The 25037-nt window shown below is 38.7% G+C and overlaps 1 protein-coding gene across 4 annotated transcripts in view; it reads right to left on the bottom strand.

Annotated features, from left to right (window-relative positions):
* Positions 1–25037, bottom strand: part of LOC129767553 (cadherin-99C) — a 442929-nt gene that overhangs the window by 144585 nt on the left and 273307 nt on the right. For all 4 annotated transcript variants that reach the window (XM_055768573.1, XM_055768599.1, XM_055768582.1 and 1 more), the window contains 3 exons: positions 20799–21327; positions 5713–5891; positions 5524–5646 (listed from right to left, as the gene is read on the bottom strand). In XM_055768573.1, coding sequence (XP_055624548.1) covers positions 5524–5646; positions 5713–5891; positions 20799–21192 — 696 coding nt within the window. In that variant the 5' untranslated portion in view covers positions 21193–21327. The remainder of the gene's footprint in view (positions 1–5523; positions 5647–5712; positions 5892–20798; positions 21328–25037) is intronic.

Here is a 25037-nt window from a genome sequence, read left to right as displayed (position 1 = left end):
GATTGTGTGTAATAATTGCATTTGAGTTGAGTTTTTTCAATGTTCAAAATCTGAAAAAATCCATCTCCTGTATGAACTTGTATCCTTTACGGGTTAGATGAGACAACGTGGTAGAATCCGGAACCGCATTTCGTTCAAAACTGTACACAAAAATACCATTAAAGCCATTATTACCCTTTTCTTCTGTTTATTAAATTATGCAGAAGAAGACCAGGAGTCATCATTTATCATTTTTAAACACAAGTCTAAATAGTTGAGATCAACATAAATGTAAACATAATTCAAACGACTCTATGACTACAGAAATGAATTATGGATAAACATAGCTGCTGTGGTGAACTGATCTCATTAAGTGCTAAGTTCTGCTTATGTATAGGAAAGGGAAAAGAGAATGGACAAGTGCATTCGAGGAAGTGAAGCGGGCTTCTAAGGAAGACATATATAGGTTTCATTAATTGCATGTTTTACGTAACCAAACAACATGCTCGATGTTATGACATCCTGGATCACAATTACATAAATTGTTTGTAGCAAGACCTACACGATAAATACGTGAATTGAGCTTGAATTGATCGAACTTTGGGGATAATAGAGTAAAACCATCTTCCAAGATCATTCCTCCATTGATTCTGCCAACTCACAAATGCCTGTTTGTCTGATTCACATTGTGAGCTAACGCCGAATCGCAGGCAAAAAGTTTGCTCGATGCGTCGTCGAAGAAATCACAATTTTCATTGACACCACGAATGGCTGCGATTCTTCTGACACAATCAACAAAAGTGGTGTGAGGAAGAATACATTTTCTTGCGAGACGCTATCATAAGCAAAGCCGATACAGTCTTTGTTATTGCCCGACCAAAACGCAATGCATTGTCATGACATAACGGCGCGTGTGTTCAAACAAAAAATGAAGTCCGGTGGGATTCGGTCCCACCTATTGCTGGATGTATTCGGTTGAATGGAAGAAGCGAGGATCGCCTTAGTTTGGTTAGTTAACAAAATCTGCCATGAGGAAATCAATAGTGTAATTTCCTCAGAAATTCCAGATCTGTCTACTGATTTACTACTCACCCCTATTCTGGAAACCGATCGAGTCAGAATTACCCGAACGAATTTCAATTTCGCATTCTGTAACCCGTTCGAATCAGGTCTAATCGAGTTGTGTGTAGCTATCTTGTCACGCGATTCGACAAAGACAGCATTACGCTCCGCGTTCCATATTTGTGAAGCAAAAATGGTAATGGATATTCGGATGGAATAAATCCTCTTTTAAAACCAATATTTTAAATTAAAGTTAGCTCTACATATCAAATATTTGTTCTATGTAAAAAAGTAACACATTCTCTCCAAGATTATAGATCGTCAAAACATTCAAATACACTTACAGTACATTAGTTATGTTTTATTCAACATTCAAAATAATCACTAGAAATAAAATATATGACAGAACAACGTTTGCCGGGTCAGCTAGTTTGTGTGTGAAATACAGAGCATGTTCTTGGAATCAAATAGTGACGATAGAGGTATTTTAGTCGGCGATATGAATATCCCAACAAATATCACCTCAAATAACATAGTGTGTGAATATATGCGAATGTTAGGAACATACAATAAGGAGCGAATCGAAAAGAACTTCAAACATTTGTAACTTTCTTGTACTTGTATACACATGCGCTTATGCATATCTCCTGGTTATATCCTGGTTTGTTTACCTGTCAAATTTAATTTCCCGTATACTTTTTTGCTTTTTAAATTGCAGCAACGAAGATGGCGCGAATCAATATCGAAGTGAGAAAATAAATCTTGCATATTCAGTGTAATTCAAAGGGTATTACTTATAATCAAATAGCCAAACGAGTAGGAGTTGCACCGGCAAGTGTGATAGCAATTATTGATAAATTTGGGTTACATAATACGCTTGAAGACATGCCATGTATGCAATTATGATACGAAAATCAGATGCCAGTGACCCTAAATTGGACAAATATGTTGTGAATTTGATCAACAAACATAAATCGATGTCCATACGTGATTTGGCCAAAAGGTTGGAGCTTCATATGGAATGATTCAACGAATCAAAGCGATGAACTTTTTTCTGCGCTGGATAAGGAAGGAAGTGGCTCCTGTTGAGCGCGGATGAAGGCGGATCGAGACGACCACGTGAGGTATAATTGGAAGCGGATTAAGACGGCCACGTGGGGTTCATTTGGAAGCGGATAGAGACGACCATGCGAGGTTCAATTGAAAGCGGATCGAGACGACCGCGTGAGGTTTAATTGAAAGCGGATCGAGATGACCGCGTTAGGTTCCATTGGAAGCGGATCGAGACGACCGCGTGATGTTTAATTGAAAGCGGATCGAGACGATCGCGCTAGGTTGAATTAAAAGCGGATCGAAACGACCGCGCTAGATTCAATTGGAAGCGGATCGAGAAGACCGCGCTAAGTTGAATTGGAATTCATTTGTAAACGTAACTTGATAAACGGAAACGATAAAGGTACTATATATTGAAATATCCGTGAAAAATATGTTCACGCTCCCGAATTCAAAATGATTCGATAAAACTCGATGAGGTTTTATCGATCGAATCGGACTACGAAGAAACAGAAAAGGGGCGGTGCGATTTGGGATGCAGTGTGGATAACAGCTGCCGTATCGAGCGTGATGAAAGAGAGGAAACCACATCTGGAAATGGTGACAACCAAGTTTTGAGGACATATAAGGGTGTAAAGATATTGGCGATGCAAAACGATTATATCGAATAATAAGAGCGGATGAAACAAATGGAAACCACCATAAACCGGGTCGTGGAAGCTTTGAATTGAAACCAGCCATTAAATGAACCCAAAAAAAACAGCCCAGCGAAGTTGACCATAGCTATAGCATCGGTAATGTAATTCCAGGATCATCATATAATACGGTCAGTATCCGCTGGGGGAACTTTCAACCGTTCCTTTACTCTCTTATAGCCGCGCGAAAACTCCTAACTCGTACACTCACAGACTGTGCGTGTCTCTGCAATAATGCTATTGTGTATTTTAAGGCGTTGTTTGTATTATTTGAAAGAAAAAGATATAATTGAATAATGTTTCATTTAACTTCACTCAGTTTTTATAGTGATTTGATTTAGTCACCTCATTGATTCTCAGTCTGTCATACCTATGCGCGAGTATAGGAAGGTTAATAATGTTCCTGCCAATAAAATGTGGGACCATCGGCATCGATTCGTGAATACGAATCTGCGAAAAAAACAGACAATATCGGAGAGGAATCCGAGAAGACCCCAAACAGAAAGAAAATTAAACAGAACGTTGCCCTTAAGACAGGAGTAATCCTGAGGGATATTATGAAAACAAGCACTGAAACAATAACTCAAGACAAAAAATCGAAAACAGAACGAAAAAAGAAATAAGAACTCAGAGATCTTTGAGAGAACATTGATTCATGGATTATTTCGAAATCACTATGTCTCTTGGCAAAATCAAAGAACCGGTAGAGTTCACCCTGCATTGTTCATATCGATGGCATAGAAGCTCCAATGAATCTAAATTACGTGCCAAAAAGCGAGAAGAATGCAGACCATGGGCTCGTTTGTATCGTGTTGAACCTAGAGATACGGTGATTCTTGTACGTCAGGTTCGGGTCATATCTGCTTTTTATATATTTTTTAAAGCTTAGGTTTTGACGTAGAACTACGTGTTTCATTTCTGTACCGGGATGTTAGTTCAATGTTTTGAAAACGAGAGCGCGGTTCAATTCTGGATAGTATACCGTGATGGATAAGCAATCGGATCGATTTCTCCTCGATAATACCCAGCACAAAAAATACCCCCCTCCCCGCCAATTAGAATCGTCGATCGATTGTGGGATTCGTAAACAAATGATATTAAAACTCCTTTTTTTCGTCAAGCAATATGGTTCCTGTGATATGGTGGATTATTCTCTACTCCATATCAAGTATTTCAATTTCTCCACTACCATAGCCAACGTCACCATTTGTAAACAATTTGTATCCAATTCTCATCCACACTGTGTGATCCGCTTTCAATTGAACCTAGCGCGGTCGTCTCGTCCGAGCGGGCGCCAGCTTATATACAGATTTGTGTGATTACAATAACCTGTTTTCAAAGCATTGTTCAAGCTATTGAAACCATTTCCATCGAGTCAATAAGTAACAATCATATAAATCTTAGACATTTTGTCTTTCGAATGAAGTGATTTTTATACTACTTCGTTCAACCGTCAAAGAGTTTTTAACGTTCAAAATCTTGCACTCCAAATGTCACGCTCTCGTTTTAGAAACATTGAACTTACATCCCGGTACAGAATTGAAAGACGTAATCCTACGTTAAAGCATCAGCTTTAAAAATATATAAAAAATATAGTGCCCTCTAGTCCAAAGCCATGTAAACTATAAAGAACAAAAACAATCAATATTTACGAAAATAAAATCCAAACTGAAGCAAGCTACGATAGTCGTAACGACGAAAGATTTTTTTGCTTTAAGAACCGTTAAGTCATTTGGTAACTGTAGAATTGTTTCAATCTTATATAAATATATAAATATGTTCTGAGTTTAACGATACCATAAATCCTACATTCTGAACAGCGGTCCTTCAACTCACGCTCGCAAAATTCGCATGCAATGAGAGGTGTTGCCAATTGTAAATAGTGTCTTCTTTCCTCCCATATTCCACACAATATCACTGGAATCGGATTGCGCTACAAAGCATGGAACCAAAACGAACTTATTCACGTAGGTACTTCCTTCGAAACAAAACTTCAATCTCATGCAAATCTAGCCCGGAATATAGCCCGGGGCCGGTCGAGTTCTGTGGCCATAAGCGCGACAGCGCGACAGGGAGGAAAACGCCGAGAAGAGGATAATCACATTCGGATATGTGCAGTGAATTAATTTTCCCTGCTCGGTTGCTCCATTCGTGTGCCCATTTTGGGATTCCTTGCGCCATTGAAATGATATCATCGCGTCTGGTGAATTCTTCTGAGGGCCCCGCGATCGCCGGTGCTGTATAATAATGAGGCATAAGCATACCGGCGGGAACGATGATCCATAGCGGACCGCGGTCGCAATTACTATGCGTAGCGCATCAAGAGCGCCCTGGTAAGCGCAGAGGAAAATTATAGGTTCTCTAGGGGTTCTCTAGGATCAAACGGCGAGCAGCGGGACCCATGCTAAGCCATAAAAAATAGAACTGCTCCGTAGAAGGATTGATATCATTCTGGCGGCTGTGGCGACGACACATCGAAAGTAATAAATAATGCGTGAAATCTTCTTGCGCGTTCCGGGAATGGAAATTCCAACGATCGCGCGCATTTCGCGGAGAATCTGCGTAATGCAACAGTGGGTGACGATCGTGGGCGGGCAAGTTCTCGTTCATAATTGATGGGAGAGATTTGTTGCCTATAATCATCGATGATTGATCTCGAATGCAAATAGGCACAAGGGTGTGCAGATCACAGGAGAGATGCCGAACATAAGTTGCTCTGCTTCGATGCACTTACCTCGGGTACAGTAGTTTCGTAGGGGGTGTTGATGAACACCGGTGGATTATCGTTGACATCCGAAACTCGCACAATGATCGGTATGTTGCGCTTTCGGCGGGTCGATCGGATTGTGCATGTTATCTGGAAAGCGAACAAATGTTGACAAACAAAAAAAAAGAAATAAGACCGACGTAAACGAAAACATACCTGGAAGACTATGTGGCTGAGATTTTCCTCGTCTCGATCCAAAGGATGAATCAGTTGCAGCGATTTGCCGTTTAGTAGGAAAGTGGGTTTACTCTTGGGGAATATGAGATCAAGTGCGATTTCTTCTTCTGGATCGCCGTAAATGGGAAGTTCAGGAGGAGTTGTTCGCTGGCCGATGGCTGTAAGGAAGAAAACAAAATTTGAGATTGTACAAATTGATTGTATTTTAACGTTAATTGAAAACTGTGTTTTTCTATTAAAATTGATCAGAATATGAATAATATTCCAGTTAGAGTTTATATCAACCATAACAAAACATAAATTGACTGTTGAATGTTTCAAGATTATATAAATTACTTCCTTATTTAACATTTAGATTTTATTCAATTTATTCAACGATTTTTTTTCATAAGACACAAACAGTGAAGATTGTAAAACAAGTGAATAATTTATTGAAAACTATGGGTATGTTTTTTAGATTTTACTCGTTGGTTGCGTTGTGTAGGAAGAACAACAATCATTCCCCATATAATTGAAGTTCCAAGGATAACGATTTATAAGCAAAATACATGTAACGCGTGGCTTATTTCAATCATGTATATTTAATTTTGAATTCTAGATTAGGATTGGTTTCATCATTGCAATTAAATTAGATTACCGGTAAAGTGGTAAATTTTCATTTAAATGCATTTCTTTCTTTATTATTGTGTAATATTTATACACTATCTGTTCATCACAAAAAAACCGGAAGAAGCTAAAAAAATTGAAGAATTGAGAAACAAAATTGAAATATTATAAAACATGATCTTTGATAGACCTAGATTGGGTCCCAACAGGAAATATAAAAAATTGTGAAAACGATTGATATAATGTATGTTGGGTTCCATCTAATATACAATCACAGCAGTGGAACTCCATATAATTCACTCACTAAAAAGTGTCCACATTTTTACATGAAGAGTGAAATTATTTCAGGCAAACTTGATTTGAGAGTGTATCGATTTCTAACTGTCGCAAGGTCTTTAATGAAAAATTATAAGATGGGAAGGTTTATAGAAACATATTTATAATTACATATATTAGGCTGTCAAAAAAGTCCTGCGGTATTTTTTTGAATTTTCATTTGTTCATAAAATTAGTTACTATCATCTGTTTTAAGTCAAATATGCGCCGTTTTGTTCGATGACTTGTTCCCAACGAGATGCCAACTTCATAATACCCCTGTTATAGAAGCTCGCTTCCTTATTGGCAAAAAAACTCGGATAGCCAATTTTCACAGGCCTCTTTTGCGGCTAACTTCTGACTACCTACCTCGTTCGCCATGGACAAAAACAGGTGGTAGTCACTTGAAGTGCTACCTTCAAGCGGTCCAGTTGTTGGCAGTACAGGTCCGAATTGAGCGTTTTGCCATAGGGAAGCAGCTCATAATAGATTATTCCTTGACAATCCCATCAAACACACAGCAGAACCTTCCTGGCCGTTAATGAGGGCTTGGCCACCGTCTGAGCCGCTTCAGCGGGCTTTGACCACAACCGTTTGCGCTTCACGTTGTCGTAAGTGACCCACTTTTCATCGCCAGTCACCATCCGCTTCAGAAACGGGTCGATTTTGTTCCAATTCAGCAGCGATTCACATGCGTCGATACGGTCAAAGATGTTTTTTTTGCGTCAACGTGTGTGGCACCCATACATCGAGCTTCTTTGTGAATCCAAGCTTCTTCAAATGGTTAATAACGGTTTGATGACTTATCCCCAGCTCTTGGCCGATGCTACGGCTGCTACTATGCCGGTCTTTCTCGGCTAATTCAGCGATTTTGTCGCAATTTTCGACGACAGGCCTTCCGGAGCGTGGCGCATCTTCGACGACCTCTACACCAGAACGAAAACGTCGAAACCATCGTTGTGCGGTGGAAATGGAAACTGTATCGGGTCCATAAACTGCACAAATTTTATTGGCAGCTTGAGATGCATTTTTGCCTTTGTCATAGTAGTACTGTAAAATATGTCGGATTTTCTCTTTATTTTGCTCCATATTTGCGACACTATAACGAATTACGACATTTGCGACATAATAACGAACTATCACGAATGACTTAACCAAACAAAACACTGTCAAGGACTATATTATAGTGCAAAAATATCTTTCCAACAAGCTATAGTATGACTCGATACAATGAATACAACTAGAACTACACGCTTACAACGACACCTCGCGGAAATACCGCAGGACTTTTTTGACAGCCTAATATTTATTCAAATATTATTATTGTCCTTATATTAACTTATCAGTTCAATTTTATCAAAATTTGAAAGAGAAATTAAAAAGGAATGTGTTTTTCAATAATTTTTCTTCATTTTTTATTTCATTTTTTTTTTAAACATAAACAGGCTTAACATGTTTGCCCTAAAGACCGGGAATTAATTATTAAATATTAAAACTAATAATAAAACTATAAAACTAAATATTAAACCTATAACAGATATAACTACTTAAGAACAGCAGAATAGAGCGCTTTGAGGGACGAACGGGAAAGGTGATAATCAAAACACGAACTACTAAGATTGAACACACGACACATACTGGCTACGGGTTCATTGTAACCGTAATTTGTTCGAGATGGTAGAAGGTACAAGTAGTTACGGGTACTCAAATTGCAACGACTAATGTTAAAATTAATTAAGTATAGCAATTCGGGGTAATCGATATTTGATAAAATAATATCAGATACAAAAAGCGCTTTAGTAACATTCCTTCGAGAGTCCAATGAATCCAATCCTATGAGACTACAGCGATCCTCGTAGCTGGGCATATTCAATGGGTCATTCCATGGCAGATTACGCAAGAAAAATCGAACAAATTTTCGCTGAATCGACTCAATACGCTGTACACTATTTTGGTAATATGGTGACCATACAACGCAAGCATATTCTAGAACGGATCGAACCAATGCACAATATAGGGCCTTGATGCAATGTACAGGGTTTTCCAACTTTAAATTCCGAAAATAAATTGAAATAAAACACACTTAGAATTCGAATTTCGATGAAACTTTTATTTCAAATTAAAGTTTGGTTTATGCCATTATGTGTGAAATACAACATCATTCAAATGTCCACCTAGGGCTTCCTCGCACACCTTGATCCGGAACAGGTAATTTTCGATGACTTTTCGGCACATATGGGGCGGTATCTCGGTCATAACTTCACGAATGTTGTCTTTCAAATGTTCAAGAGTTTGCGGAGAGTTGGCATAGACACGGTCTTTCGCATAACCCCACAAAAAAAAGTCTAGCGGGTTCAAATCGCATGATCTGCGTCCCTCAAATTTCGTTCGCAATATGGCCATGTTCGGTCGTGTTGTGTGGCACGTGGCGCCGTCCTGCTGAAACCACATGTCATCCGTATCCATATCTTCAATTTGTGGCAAAAAAAAATCGGTTAACATGCGGCCATAGCGCTCACCATTCACAGTTACCGTCTCACCGTCCTCATTTTCAAAGAAATACGGCCCGATGACTCCACCAGACCATAATGCGCACCAAACAGTGACTTTTGGCGGATGCAATGGCCTCTCAACAATCACGTGTGGATTTTCTGAGCCCCATATATGGAAATTTTGGGTGTTCACATAGCCACCGAGCTCGAAATGTGTCTCATCGCTGAAGAAAATTTGATGCGAAAATTCAGCATTTTGCTGCTGTTGTTCGTTCACCCAATCGACGTATGCGCGACGCATTCCATGGTCACCACGCTCTAATTTTTGTACCAGTTGGACTTTATATGGATGTAGGTGCAAGTCCAAATGCAAAATTCGCCACAATGATACGTTTGACAAGCCAAATTGCTGAGCACGCTGTGGAATCGAAACATCCTCCACACTGGCAGCAACAAGAGCAATATTTTCGGCCGAACGCACATTACGATGATGCACAGGTTTCACAATATCCGCTACGGATCCAGTTTGTTCGAATTTACGCACTACATTAGCGATTGTGTGCTCTGTAGGCCGTCCATGACGACCAAAATCCGTCCGTAATGCTCGAAAAACATTTGCCGGTTTTTCATCATTTTTATAGTATAATTTAACAAAATTAACACGATGTGCGATGCTTAAACGATCCATATTGTAAAATGGCAGACATTCAACTAACGATATGACGCTTTGGTTGACAGCTATGTCAAACGGTTGTCAGCGCAGGGCTGTATACTTTCGGAAGCCCGAAATGGAAAACCCTGTACATCTGTGAATTGCTTCGTGACACGGAAAATAAAGCCGAGAACTTTGGATGCTTTAGAAGTAATGTAAGCTAAATGATCACGAAAGGTTAGTTTAGAGTCTAACATAACTCCAAGGTCTTTGATAATGTCCACACGTCTCAAAATTTCACCGTGCAGTCTATATTCAAAGCTTATCAATGTGCGCTTTCGAGAAAACGAAATAACCGAACATTTGGATGGATTTAAAATCATTCTATTCGTTGCGCACCAATCAGCAAAAATATTCAGCTGCTCTTGCAGAAACTCCGCATCTACAGTGGAATTCACGCGGAAAAACAACTTGAAGTCATCGGCGTAGGAGAGCTTCAGGCACTTCAGACGAAAATGAATATCATTAACGGGTTTGCTTCACATCTTTTAGCCATTTTAGCACAAAACAGAGGTGAAAACAAATCACTGCGTAGACTGATATGGTTATTGAAAATCCATGATTATAATTGCTTTATCATTTATCTCCCATTATCTGTCAATTTTTCCAGCTTTTCGTTCATTGATCTATCATTTTGACAGTTCCATTTGAGAGATTTAAAATTGCGACAAAATCGAAATTTGTTTTGAAAGAACGTATTGTGGAAAATTATGTGTCAAATTTTCTCAGCTTTATAATTAAAGTTCTGAGTTTGTTGAATGACATATTGAAGTTGATTCATAGAAGATTAAGATATCATTTGATATGTCGATTTTTGAACTCGGTTCAATAGTTGAAAATTTATGATTTTTTGGAAGAAATCATGAGTTTTATGTGTTTTTTTTAATTCTAAACTTTCAAACCATTGAGCTTATTTTAAGGATCGACATATTAAATGGAATCTAAACTTTTTATGAATTCGCAAACATGCCAGCTTAAAAAAACATAACTAAAAACGACAAAAAGTGTATTCCATTGTAGGATATGTGTAATGATAGAAAAATGTTGAATGATAAAATTTAATTATATATAAAAAATAATACACTTCTGATGGTGATATTCGAAAAAAATATAAATATACATACAGTACACATTCGTTTATTTGCATTTTTTTTAGTTGGAGTGCTTATTGATTGGTGGTTCGCTAGTTTGAGTGGAGCACGCGCCAATCAAAAAGCAATCATCCTTCATAATTGTATGCCAGTTTTACTCTGTTGTTTCAATGCCATTTTTATAGAAGGGGTTTTGAATGTTAAATTGAAAAATAAAAGCACAATTTGAAATGTTTTAGGTTTGCGGTTCGTTTAAAAATGTTTTCATTTAAAAATATATATAAATACATAAAGTGAAATATAATCGTGTACGTGATATAATTCACTTTATATAGCAAGGAAGTTAATGATACTTATATTATATTATCATTATATTATTACAGCTATTCCGTGCCAAACAGATATAGTGGTTCTCAGATTTTCGTCAAAAGTGGTAATTTTGTTCTATATCGCAAAACATTAGACCCGTAGTTTTTTTTATCAGGGTGCCATTTCCATCAATTTCCTTTCACATTTCCCCAAAAATGGCTGTTTTCAAAAATTCATAACATTCGAAGCACTGAACTAATTTAGATGATCGACATATCAAATTAAAGCCAACGAGCTAGTCTTTTATCAAAATATATGATTGAATATCGAACCTGCAAAAACTGATTTTTATTATTGATTGTAGTCGTTTTTTGTTGTTTTATTGGCTTTGGACTAGAGGGCGCTATAAAATGGCTTTTTACGGAGTGTTCAGAAATCATATTTTTATGTTGTATTTTAAGCGTACATATATTATTCATTCATTCATTTAATAATTCAATTTATTTCATTTATCATGATGATGCGTGATAACATTATATACATGTTATATACATGTCGAGGCATCACTCAGAGTCACATTGGAGGCGATTTTGACCTGTAATTGGATATTGGCGATGAGAGTGGAACAGTGTAGACATCTGGTGGCGACTTTCAATGTGGGGCCATAATTTAGTCCCCGAACTCGATGTTTACAACAATGTCCAATTAGAGGTGAAAATGTCCAATTAAACGTGTAGCATTACAGGTCTGTCCAATTAGCAAAATCGCATTCAATGTAACTTGCTGTACGAACCTCCCACCTTATATATGATGCCTCCCACCGTTTTAGAGACATCTCAACATTCTGTTCTGCTCATTTTTAGAGCGTAAACAATCTGTCAATTTTTTCACTGTTTACATTTTCTTATCACGAATCGTTGCAACTTTTTTCTCTCAAGTTCCACTTCTTTTCTTAGATACAATGTTGTTCTTGATACCGGTATGGATACCGCTGAACGAAAGAGCGTGACAGACAATGTGAGTCAATGCGTATTAAGGATTATTCTACATTTGCCTGTACACTGCGTTTCAAAACTATAGAACCACTATAGAACCAGAGATATGTTAGAAGTTGGCAAATCACTCATACTGCTTGTAAGCTGCATCTACTATTCGTACGATCACTCCTCATAGGTTCTTGATAGGGTTTTGATCTGGTAAACAAGCTTTTAAATGAAGATAGTTGTTATATCCTACACTATATACTTCAATTCAACCTACTTCTCACATATCTCTGGAAACTCAGAAAAATAGAGTGGTTCTATAGTTTTGAAACGCAGTGTAGCAAGCATTTATTAGAATCAAATGAGAGGAGATGATTTGGAAGATGGCGACATTCTATTATTTCCAAAGTTGCAACAAGAACCTGGTTTGAAGGGTTAAACATTTTATTATAAAGGTTGTTGTATAATCATATATTGCTCAATGCATGTCTCTATCATTTAGGAAATGATATTGAATACGTTGGTAATGTCCAAATGTCAAAGAACTAAACTGGCGACCGATTGAGAGTTTCGAAACACAAACGTAACTTATCAAGAAGTACTAATGGTTTTATTCAGTCAGCTACACTTCCCAAAATTCACTCACATGTCATAAGATATTTAATCTGCATCACCTGGCGATATCAATATGACGACCCCTCACAGATTGTGTTTCAGACAAGAATAATTTCGACGAAGCAACCTATTAAAACTTAATGTTAAGAATGCATTGTAAGATAATAACTTTTTATTGTATTCAGGCAAATTTAATAAAAACAGGAAAAACCACCGATCGATTAATATTTATGAAGGGATGTTTTATTAATATATGAATATATCTGCGAATATATCTAATTAACTGTTTGGACTTTTAGCTGAAAAATAAACTAATTCTGATCACGGGTGAGCACCGAATTGTTTTATTTTCTATGAAATATCAGGATCGACGGGATATATTGACACAATTATTGTATGGAACAGAGATGATAACATGGACAAAACTTGAAAAAAATTGGAAAATGTCAAAAGAGCAAAATGGAAAAAAGCGAAAGCGGTAGGTATATAAAAAATGCCGATAGGAATTCATACATAAACAAAATGATATTTAGCACATTTCTAAACATCCTCATATATTACATTAAATCAGCTCAAAAGTTACTATTTGTCACCAAAGAAAGCATTGCTCGATCGCTTGAATTTGGCTAACCTTGTCAACTGAGATCCGAAAGGGTTCATTGTCAAACGAACGCTATTCCTTCTCATTTGAATGCGATGAACGCATTTGGCCGAACGAAAACAAATAATTCATTCTCACAATCTCGGCTTTCCGCATTGAAATATGAATTCGGTCTTATAAGCGGGGCACACACAGAGCAGGCGATGGGAGAGCATTCTATAATGCCCCTTGCTCATGTGTTAGCATCACACTCCCACAGTAATGCGAGGAGCGTAAGAATGGAAGAAATAAAAAATTCACTCTCGCCAGTTGTTCCTCTGTTTATCTCTGAAAACATACCAATGCATCGTCGGATATCAACTGAGTGTCGGTCACTAGTTCAATTGATAGGGACAAACGTAAATCACAAATAACAGCAAGACAAGCGGCTTGAATGGAGGTGTGGTTATTCAATCGAATGGATGGGATACAGTGAGAAGAGATCCGTATGAGTGAAACATGCCCGTATATCAAAGTAGCCAATGATCCCGCGATATTGGTTAGAAGAGAAGTGTTGTCAACTGATGGCTGATGTTATTTGTCGTTCGAATTCAAAAGAATGAATTGATTTTTTTCAGCACTGAACTGTATAATGGATGAAATGTGATCACCCGTGTAGTAATTTTTCTTGATCATATCAAGTGGTAGTCGGAAATGCGACGTCTGGTGAATACAGCGAGTGGGATAGGACATTCCATTGAAGCACTCCCAAAGTTTACTTGATGATTTTTACAACATATGACCAAGCGTTACGTGCGGGTAGATTAATGCCTTTTGAGATGATGGTAGTGTTCGAGCTTCAGTGCTTGGTTAAGTAGCATCATTTGTTATTGATAGTGCGAAGTATTCTTCAGACTGGAGACTGGAGTAACTGATAGTAGATTATTCAAAGCTGATCACAACATTACCCTATTGCCATCAATATCCGTTTTTGGCTGTTGGAACGAATTTATTAATTCATTGCATGCACGTTCACTAAATAACCATCTTTCAAGCGTAGTTTATGCATGCAAGTCAGAATTTTGAAAACAAACGAGCTCTTGTATTTTTATATTTTATCTCACACATATTCACTGGCTTCATTAAAAATCAGAACAGCCCGTACATAGCTTTGTTATTTATGAGTAATATAAAAAACAATCGATCGAAAATATCGATTGTAAAACTCGAACCTGAATGATAACCGCCACGGTTGCTTTTAAGGGTCATACTTAGTGCGTTATTTCAATATAAAGTTTGTTTTTATTAGCTTTGCATTGCATTTAGCCGTACCGAAAAAAAACATATCTTGAATCATTTTGATTACTTTTTCGTCTCTCGAGTGCGACCAAAACTGTTTGTTGTGACAAACACTGTCTCCCTTTTTTTATGGCGCCCATAAAAAACTTCAGATGGTCGCACTAATGTTGCTTTAATAACTCTCTCCAGCAGCAGCCTTAAAGATACCGCTGATCTCCAGAAATGCTACGCTTTCACGTAATACATTGACGCATCTAATCGCTGGTCTGGTCACGTCGAAGTCGCTGATGTTTGGCAATGTTTTGGTGTGAATTTTCATGTTAAAGCTCGTAAGTTTATCCAGTGATATAAGGTGAAGTTGAAAGGAACCCATTATGGTCGCATGACATTGAAAGCTTCATTTAGCATCGAATGATCTAATTCATGTCACCGACTTATATAATGCGATACTACTAACACCTAATAATGGATTCCTTTTTACTATTCCTTATCTTGTGGACTTGTGGACGGAGTGCCAAAACATCGAACTTATTGTAGAAGCATCGAAGCGAACATTGAAGCTACTAATTCGCTCATTTTTTTAATTCTTACAACGGTCAGATGTGGCCCTGCATTCATCATACCCTTCAACGGAGAATGTGTGGTTTTTTATTTGTTTTAAGGTGAATGTGGAAGGAAGCCATTGTAGTGTCACGTGTAGTCATTGGGTAATAGTGTTTGTGAGAGAAGAGCAAAGCACACCGTTTTGTTTTGATTTTGGAACGTAAATAGATCAATTCTCTTATCAGACTGTGTGGCGCTTCACTGACACGACTCTTAGAATACATTTAAAAAAAAAACAATTCAATACTGAAATGAAATGTATGAACGATGTGTTTCGATAAACAATTGTAAATATAAATATACAGCCATTCCATGCCAAAACCGATATAGTGGTTCTCAGATTTTCGTGAAAATTTGTAGTTTTGTTCTTATCGCAAAACATTCGATCGGTTTTTTTTTATTTTTTCTTCAGGATGACCATTTACATTTTAGGGTTGTACGAAAAATCAACTTTTTTTTCTCTTTTTTTGTTTCTGACTTTTCAAAAATTCATAACTTTTGAACTACTATTCGAAAAAAACGCCTCTCTGGTTCCAACATATGTTTTGTGAAAAATCCTCAGCTTTCCAGAAAAAATATAAAATAAAATACACCGCCTTTGGTCCCGAGACTATGAAGACAACAAAAATCGAATACAATATCAATAATAACGAGAGCAGAATTTTCTGCAGGTATAGTGTAAAAAGACTAGATGATTGGCTTTAATTTGATATATCGATCATCTGAATCGGTCTTATAATTCAAAAGTTATGAATTTTTGAAAAAAGTCATTTTTGGAAAAAAGAGGAAAAAGTTGATTTTTCGGACAACCCTAAAATGGAAATGGTCAACCTAATGAAAAAAAAAATACGGGTCAAATGTTTTGCGATAAAGAACAAAACTACCAATTTTCACGAAAATCTGAGAACCAACATATTGGTTTGACATGGAATGGCTGTATATACAGGAAAACCTGTTTCTGTGCGTTTTTTTGTGCGATTTATTTTGTGCGGTTTTTGTTCTAGTGCGTTTTTTGTGCGATTTTTTGTGTGCGGTTTATGAAAAGAAGCATACTTGACAAAGTTATCGTCCATTTAGTTTTTTTTTTTGGATGGTTCATATGCGTTTCAGTGAGAAAAAAGCATATTTGCGTCTAAATTATCCACTTCTCAAATCCTTCCCATCCTTCCATCAAATACTCTAAGTTGCGCATGACATGATTTCTAACAGCAACAAGTTTCGACATGCAACTAAACACAAAAAAGCCGTATACATTAGGGTGGCAATGGATGTAAAGGGTGGCAATGGCAGTAAAATAAAAACTATTAAACAAATTTTGGCATTTTCTTTTTATTCATACTTAAAGTCCAAGCCCGTATGCTCGCACCTTCCTCTTTACCCCGTCCATAAGGTTCTGTACAACGTCAGGTTGTAGTTTTTTGACGTAGGACTACGTCTTTCATTTCTATACCGGGGTGTAAAATCAAAGTTTCGAAAACGAAAGCGTTACGCCGGAGACCGAGATTTTGAGTGTTAATAGCTCCTAAACAACTGAACGAAATGGTATGATAAACACTTCATTCGAAAGATAAAATGTCTACGCGTTCTATACTTGTTACTTTTTGATCCAAAAACTTGTTTAAATAGTCTTAAATTTGCTTTCAAAACAGGCTATTGAAATCACCAATCGGTATATAAGCGAGCGCCGCTCGGAAATCCACTCAGTTCTAATTGAACAGCGATTGGAGCATGTTGTCGCTGTTGTGGTGAAGCTCTTCATTTATCATGAAAGCGCGGATGAACAGTGTCACCAAGAGATTGTTTCTGCACCTGGCCAGAAGGGAATCCATCAGGAGGAGAGTGATGCCACAAACGGTTCCCCGGGAAGATCTCGAAGTAGCCGCTACACACACACACACACATACACGCGCGGAATTCTTTCCGTTTGGATGCCGTTCAGCATCGAGAAAGATCCGGAAAATAATCTGCCAGTTCCTCTGGGAATTTAAAAATACATTCATGTAAAAGAGTTTATTTCGATGTTTTCTATCCATGTAACACTGTGACCAAATATTTTTCAATCAAGTGCCATTAACAGATGGTTATCGAGTTAGCATTAACCACTGGTGGGCTTCTAGTATCGAGGAAAATGTGGAAATATCTTTTTAGTTTATTTTAATGTTTTCTATCCATGTAACACTGTGACCAAATACATTTGGTTTTGTGATTTTTCAATCAATCGCAATTAACAGGATAGCTTCTGAAGATTATTCTTCTCCATCAGTAGGATATTTCCGTATCCAATATTGTATGCGCCCGCAATCGATTATTGCTCTGTCGCCGAAAGTTCCGAGCTCAGAGAGTTCATTCCCCTCTAGTTTGCCTTCTAAATTGCCATCGTAAACCACGCCTTCTCTCGATTCGATCACGCACAAAAAGCATACTTAAGCGATATTCTGGTGGTGAATCGCATTCATTTCTTTGTGTGGACACCGACTGGACAACATCGTTGCTGGACGAGCTGGACGGCGGGGGATCGAGTGCCTTTCTCAAGGCAAGAGGGTGGAGGTGGTAGCGCTGGAGTAGATTAGAGTTTTCAAAGGGCCTTTCTCAAGGCTAGAGACGAATGAATTGCAAAAGTTTAAAGTCTCTATAATACAATACCTTACCTTACCTGAGACGCATTCATTTTTCGTGAGGACATCGACAAGACAACATCGACAAGACAACATCGTTGCTGAGGGTGCTGGACGGCGAAGGATCGAGATCTGCCCTGAAACGCAAGCAGTTTGTTTGAAACTGTGAGGGAGCACAGAGAAGCCGATCCTTCAGGAGAAGAGAAGGTGACCATCGAAGCAGCCGCTACACATACACATACACGCACGGAATTCTTTCCGTTTGGATGCCGTTCAGCATCGAGAAAGATCCGGAAAATAATCTGCCAGTTCCTCTGGGAATTTAAAATTACATTCATGTGAAAGAGTTCATTTGAATGTTTTCTATCCATGTAACACTGTGACCAAATACATTTGGTTTTGTGATGTTTCAATCAATCGCAATGACCAGGATAGCTTCTGAAGATAATTCTTCCCCATCAGTAGGATATTTCCGTATCCAATATTGGATGCATAACAACTTGTGCCTCCAACGTAACGCTCTCGTTTTCGAAGTTCTCCAAATATTCATTCATTCAGAATGAATTCAGATTCAACTTCAAACAAATGATCTCTAAATCAACGATAGTCGTACGTCACCCTTGCGGTTATACCATAGATATAACCCACTTCCTGTTTTTTTGAACAGAAATCCATTTTCTCTTGAAGTCCGCCTCCGATTTGACAACTTTTGGGTTCTTCCGGAGGGCCTGCTTCATAATCGCCCAATATTTCTCTATTGGGCGAAGCTCCGGCGCGTTGGGCGGGTTCATTTCCTTTGGCACGTAGGTGACCCCGTTGGCTTCGTACCACTCCAACACGTCCTTTGAATAGTGGCACGAAGCGAGATCCGGCCAGAAGATGGTCGGGCCCTCGTGCTGCTTCAATAGTGGTAGTAAGCGCTTCTGTAGGCACTCCTTAAGGTAAACCTTCCCGTTTACCGTGCCGGTCATCACGAAGGGGGCGCTCCGCTTTCCGCAAGAGCAGATCGCTTGCCACACCATGTACTTTTTGGCAAACTTGGATAGTTTCTGCTTGCGAATCTCCTCCGGAACGCTGAATTTGTCCTCTGCGGAGAAGAACAACAGGCCCGGCAGCTGACGAAAGTCCACTTTGACGTAGGTTTCGTCGTCCATTACCAGGCAATGCGGCTTCGTCAGCATTTCGGTGTACAGCTTCCGGGCTCGCGTCTTCCCCACCAAGTGTTGCCTTTCGTCGCGGTTAGGAGCCTTCTGAACCTTGTATGTACGCAGGCCCTCCCGCTGCTTGGTCCGCTGGACGAATGAACTTGACAAATTCAGCTTATTGGCGACATCCCGGACCGAACTTCTCGGATCACGTCTAAACTGCTTAACTACGCGCTTGTGATCTTTTTCACTGACGGAGCATCCATTTTTGCCGTTCTTCACCTTCCGGTCGATGGTTAGGTTCTCGAAGTATCGTTTTAGTACTCTGCTGACCGTGGATTGGACGATTCCCAGCATCTTACCGAAGTCCCGATGAGACAACTCTGGATTCTCGAAATGAGTGCACAGGATTAATTCACGACGCTCTTTTTCGTTCGACGACATTTTTCCAAATTTACGAAAAATTGACAGTGAAGTATGGTCAACGTGATCTATACACTCTTATCTGATTATAAGCGAAAGCTGAAGATATAATTCCTAAAAATTAAATTTCTACAGCGTTTTTTCCGTGATGCAATTCGATGTGACACACCCTTTAGTAAACGTCAATCGATCCGAAGAATTACGAGCGCACCCATACCACGAAATTTGACATTTGATTTGTATTTATGGAGCTACTCGCTCGTTTAAAAACAAAAAACTTTGACGTAGCTTGGCTGCAAGTAGACCCATACATGCAACTCAAATGTCAAATTTCGTGTATGTGTGCTTTCGTAATTCTTCGGATCGATTAACGTTTACTCGCAACCGAGTAACTCACAACGTCTAAATCCGGCTTAAGTCCCAAAACGTCGATTTTCGGCCAAGTTTTTTTTAGATAACACCAGATCTCGACGTTTTATGCATTTTTAAGTTATTTGGCATTGAAGAAAAAATTTCGATTTTCTAAATTTCCCCCCCTTGGAAGATTTTCGAGGATGAAAAAATCAAAACTGTGTTTCAATAAAATCAACAATCAAGATCAATAAATCATTATTGTGGAGACATTTTATAATGGGCGCGGTACTTCAATCTCTACATTTGCAAACATTTAAAAGGTTTTCATTATTCAGGTCGATTAAAAATAGTTGATAGGTGACAAAGAATGCAAATTATGCACATTCTGGAGAAAAAAGACGCAGCGTAACAAGTTTTGAATTTTCATATGCAACTTTCAGCTCAAAAACTCGCCAATTTGGGTGGGATAAATTCACAATAGCATTGTCGTCCAGGTGAGCTGCAACCACCAATCGTCGCCACGCCATAAAGCATATTTATCTGGATTACGCCTCTGGAGCACGACTTACATACACACTCGCTACATGTACGGAATATGATTGCAGCAACGCAGACCTCCGCAGTGTCACGACTTTTCACGCCTTGTTCAGGATTGCGATTAATTGTTGAGCGTTTTCAATCGAATGTGTATGTGTTCACCCGTGTGGGTGTAAAATTATGTTGCATTTTGATGGAGAATGAATTGAACCTGGAATTAATTAATTTGTGGTCTATGCAAATGGTGTTGGTCGCATACCGAGTCTGGGATCGGTAGCCTACATTTGGTGTCGATGAAAGTGACAACTAGAGCGTAGAGATCTCAGACCGAGGCGTAATCTGAGAATAACAGTAAATAAATCTAATCGTTGAAATTCAATACTCACAATCGCCGCGGCTCTCCTCTATGTCGAGGATAATATTTGTCTGGCCAGTTTCCACCTCACACAGTTGTAGCTTTCCGTCTACGGCGTGGACCTGGTGGGTCACCATCAGCATGATGGCGAGCAGCAAGAGTCTAGGTAACAGCAGATCGCCTCCAGCCGCCGAAGACGTCCATCGGCCGAGAGACCAGCTTCGACTCGTCATCTTCGTGGCCACCTCTCTTGGTGCCCTAGTAGTAATGCTACTGCTCCGGTCTCCTCGAGCCTCGAGCTTGACTCGTCGCTCCAAATCCAGAGCGATCCTTTTATGGCTTAATGTAATTGATGTGTTGCCGGTGGTAGGGGCGGTTGCGGCGGAGTCTATTGCTAAGGGTGCTAGTAGTTCTTCTTTGGTCATGTTGTTTGACGTTCTTAACTGTCACCTCGTTTGTTCTGGTTGTCGCAGCTAATGTGCTCCCGGAGTAGCCGCTTCGCTTGATGGATTCTCGTGCTCAACAGCCATAGCCAGCGTGTCTCGCACTCACCGAGGAAGCTGGAATGGAAGAGGAAAATTCAAATTAGAACACGTTGATTTCTTATGCATACCGTCAGCGTGTGACCGGAGGCTGTCGAGGTACTGTGATAAGGGGGTATTGGAGTCGTGTTCTATTTCGACTGCGTGATGTTGGTTTATCGTAGTTGTCACGGAAGCTGCCAGCAGCTCGAGATTAGGATAACGTATGCGAGAGTGTAAAGCAAAGCGATTAACGATATAATTAATATCTATAAATACGGGGTTCAGTCGCGAACATGTTACCACCCATATTTGAACAAAGGTTTTCAACTTTTCCATGCCAGGGGTTTTGAATATTCATTTTATAATGTGAACATGCACTACGAACAGCGATTAATGATTGTCAAGCACGGGTCACAATATCGGTGGTGAGTTGTATAGCTTATTTGAGAAATTCAATGGTATAATGTAAGTCGTGTAAATAATATTCGAACTAAACCGTAAACATGGCATCCTGCTAAATACAATGCAAACACAAATAAGCTATCGCGACTCATCACATCATCAACTTTCACTTCACAAGTTCCAACGAAAACGACGTTTTCGCATAGTCTTCTCTGCCACGCCTCGTTCCAAGATCATCATCGTTGCATGTACATATGGACACGCTGTGTCCAACATAATCATCTCCACAAGGAAAAAAAGTGAAGGAGGAATAAACGTTCCCTTCAACGGAGGGAGGCACACACTTAATCAATCTTTTCATAAACCTCGCCCAACCGGTATATTCCTATAAGAGCCAATCAACGGTCGAAAGTAAACATGACCCCAATTTCGGTTTCGTTTGCCTTTTAACACCCTTGGATGGCGGCTCATACGCGCAGTGTTGCCGGTCAGGCCGATGTTTCCTACACATTTCGAACATTTGGAAAAACTATTTGTATGCCAACCTTCCGAGCTTTACCAATAAGAAATAAAACATGTAACGGGGCCGATCGAATAATTATGGCCCACTCCGTGGGATCGAATTAACGGTCAACGTGGGGCCAAAGGTTGAGCCTGTATGAATCAGAGATTGACAGAACTCTTACTCTCACTCTCGTTACCGTGTTTGACCCTGAACGGGGTCACCCCGGAGTGGGCGATACGTTTCAACATCGCTCGGTTGGGACAGTAAATTTACCTTGAATGGGGTGTGGAATTTTAGAGATCATCGACTCAATTGGTTGCCCCACTTGCAAAGGTACTTAATCCGGACCACCGGACCCCGATCGTCATTGTTATCCACTCCAACTCGTTGTTGAGAGATTTTTTGAAAATCCATTTTTTTCGCGGCCTCTTCGCTTGACAGGCCCAGAATTACATTCCTCCGTAGGAACGGACACCGCGAAGCTTTTCCCTCTTGATTTATGATATTTACATTGGACGAAAGCCTTTCTCAAAAGAAGGCACACAATGCCCAACGCCTTCGTTCGGACCGGTGGAGGTTCGATGTTTATGAATAATTGCCAAAAAGGAGCCAATAAATCTCGGTTGGCTTTCCTGAAGATTGCGACAACAACAACAACAACAACAACAACTGTACTTTCGTGTCGAACACATGCTAACAGCAAATGGTTGGACCAATAAAGTAATAAAGCTGTCTCGTTGGTCCAGCGGTATGATTTATGAGACACGCGACATGCACTTCGAGTGCAGAATTTGCTTTTCCCCCTTGCCGATGAGTTGGATTCTTGATGTGAGGAGTGAGGCAAATTCTACAGGATGTTATTAAAATTCATTACTACACTCAAAATAAATTTTTAATAGAGGAACTGGTACAAATTCGGTACCCCATTTTGTTTTTTTTTAGAACTTAGCTCTTGGCCAATGCTCGGAATTTCTTCATATTACGTCAGCTTATGAAGGGATCTATTGCGGACATTTCCCCGCAAACCGATTTCAAAAATCTTGATTTGGCTCGGAGCTTTGAGCATAGAAGTGAAACAACTCAAATTCGAGTACCCGAGATGCCTGGGTATGAATTTGGCACCTCATTTTTTTATTTTTTCAAATTAAAAGAATCGTCCTGAAATCGTTGAAAAATGTATTTTTTGACATTTTCATACAAAATAGAAGTGAAGTACACTATCTTACGTGAATTAACTCAACTTGACGAAAAAGTACGCAATTTTACAAAAACAAAAAGAGGAACAAAAAAAACGATTTTTTCAAGAAAAAGTGAACAAATTTCATCTCGATTTTTTTCTAACTAAAAAAGTAAAACGAATCAAAAGCCATCAAAAAAGTCGCAAGCGTAGCTGCATGGGCCTGCAATACTTAGCATAGTGTATCATCAACACTATGTTTACATTGGGGTGCCAAATTACCCGCATATCGAATTTTCACTTTGGAATGAAATCTATGAAATTTGTGATTAAAATCAATTTCTTGATCCAAATCAGCTTTAATATTTAAAATCGGCTCATTATTCGATTTTTGATGATTTTTCAAAAGACGCACATGAAAAATTTTCGAGATTTCAAAAACAACAAAACTTGTTTTTTTTTAATTCACAGATATTTTGGGTTTTTCGCATCTGACGTTTGTTACTACATTACTAGAACACTTTTTTTTATTCACCACCAGAGTGCGCTCATTACCGCCGGGGTTCTGGGTGGGTACCAAATTACCCACGGGGTACCGAATTTGTACCAGTTCCTCTATATGTTTTGGCTTCTCCATTAATTACATTACTAATTCCTTCTCCTTTTAATTACTAAAAATAACAGGAAATGTGCTACACTCAAATACTGGGATAGCATTTGTATAATGTATATGTTATAGCAATTTAAGATCAATATGAGTGAGCGAAACAAAAGACACATTGCAAATAAGCACGCATTAAAACTTTTCGCATACTTTGCCACATACCCGGCCCAGGTCGAGAAGGTCGAAGATTCACGTGTTTAGCACATCGAAAACACTTTCCAACTTAATTTTATAATGAGGTGTAATATTATTATGCATTTATGCAGCAGCAACATGGCTGTGTGGATAGAGTTGTCATGTAGGGGAAGTGGGGGCATAGTGGTAACCCTAAGGAATATTTCCACATACCGCTACAATTCTTGTTTTTCTAAGATTATTATAGTTCAACTCATTGTTGTTCAAGATAGCATACGGCTTTTACTATAAAAAATAAAAATAGTACATTCTTTCTTTCTTTGTATTTAAGAGGCTTTAAACTTTACAGTTCATTCGCCTCTAAAAAATAGTACATTTCCCATCATTTTAAAAAAAAGTGAAAATCGAACTTTTTTTTTGCTTGGAGGTAAAGTGGTCACTCGTACATATCAAGCTAAATGGGATAGATTTATGCGTTTTTTTCGTCCAAATTTGTTCAAATCATATTCGATTAAGTAGGTAAAGGTATGAAATAAGCTTGGTCTATTCACCTAGAGTCTCAATTTAAATTTTCTCATGTATACAAAAACGTTGTAAGAAACACATAACGTTTCGTATAATGAGGCATGGTTTAATTGGAGTGGCATATTTTTCCAGGGTCAAAGTCACAAAAGGAACCTCTTCAAGAGCAGAATGTTACGAGGTATATTAGCTTTAGTAAACAGAACATTGTAAGTCGTTATGCACCTATGACCACATTGCCTCCAAACATCGAAGTAATTTCTATGCTAATTAATCGCGGAGATTCAACAAAATAAATGGTGTGTCACATCAAATTGCATCACGGAAAAAACGCTGTAGAA

The sequence above is a fragment of the Toxorhynchites rutilus genome, chromosome 1 (genome assembly GCF_029784135.1).
Source record: "Toxorhynchites rutilus septentrionalis strain SRP chromosome 1, ASM2978413v1, whole genome shotgun sequence".
NCBI classification, from domain to species: domain Eukaryota; kingdom Metazoa; phylum Arthropoda; class Insecta; order Diptera; family Culicidae; genus Toxorhynchites; species Toxorhynchites rutilus.
This window is presented reverse-complemented; position numbering and strand designations above follow the sequence as displayed.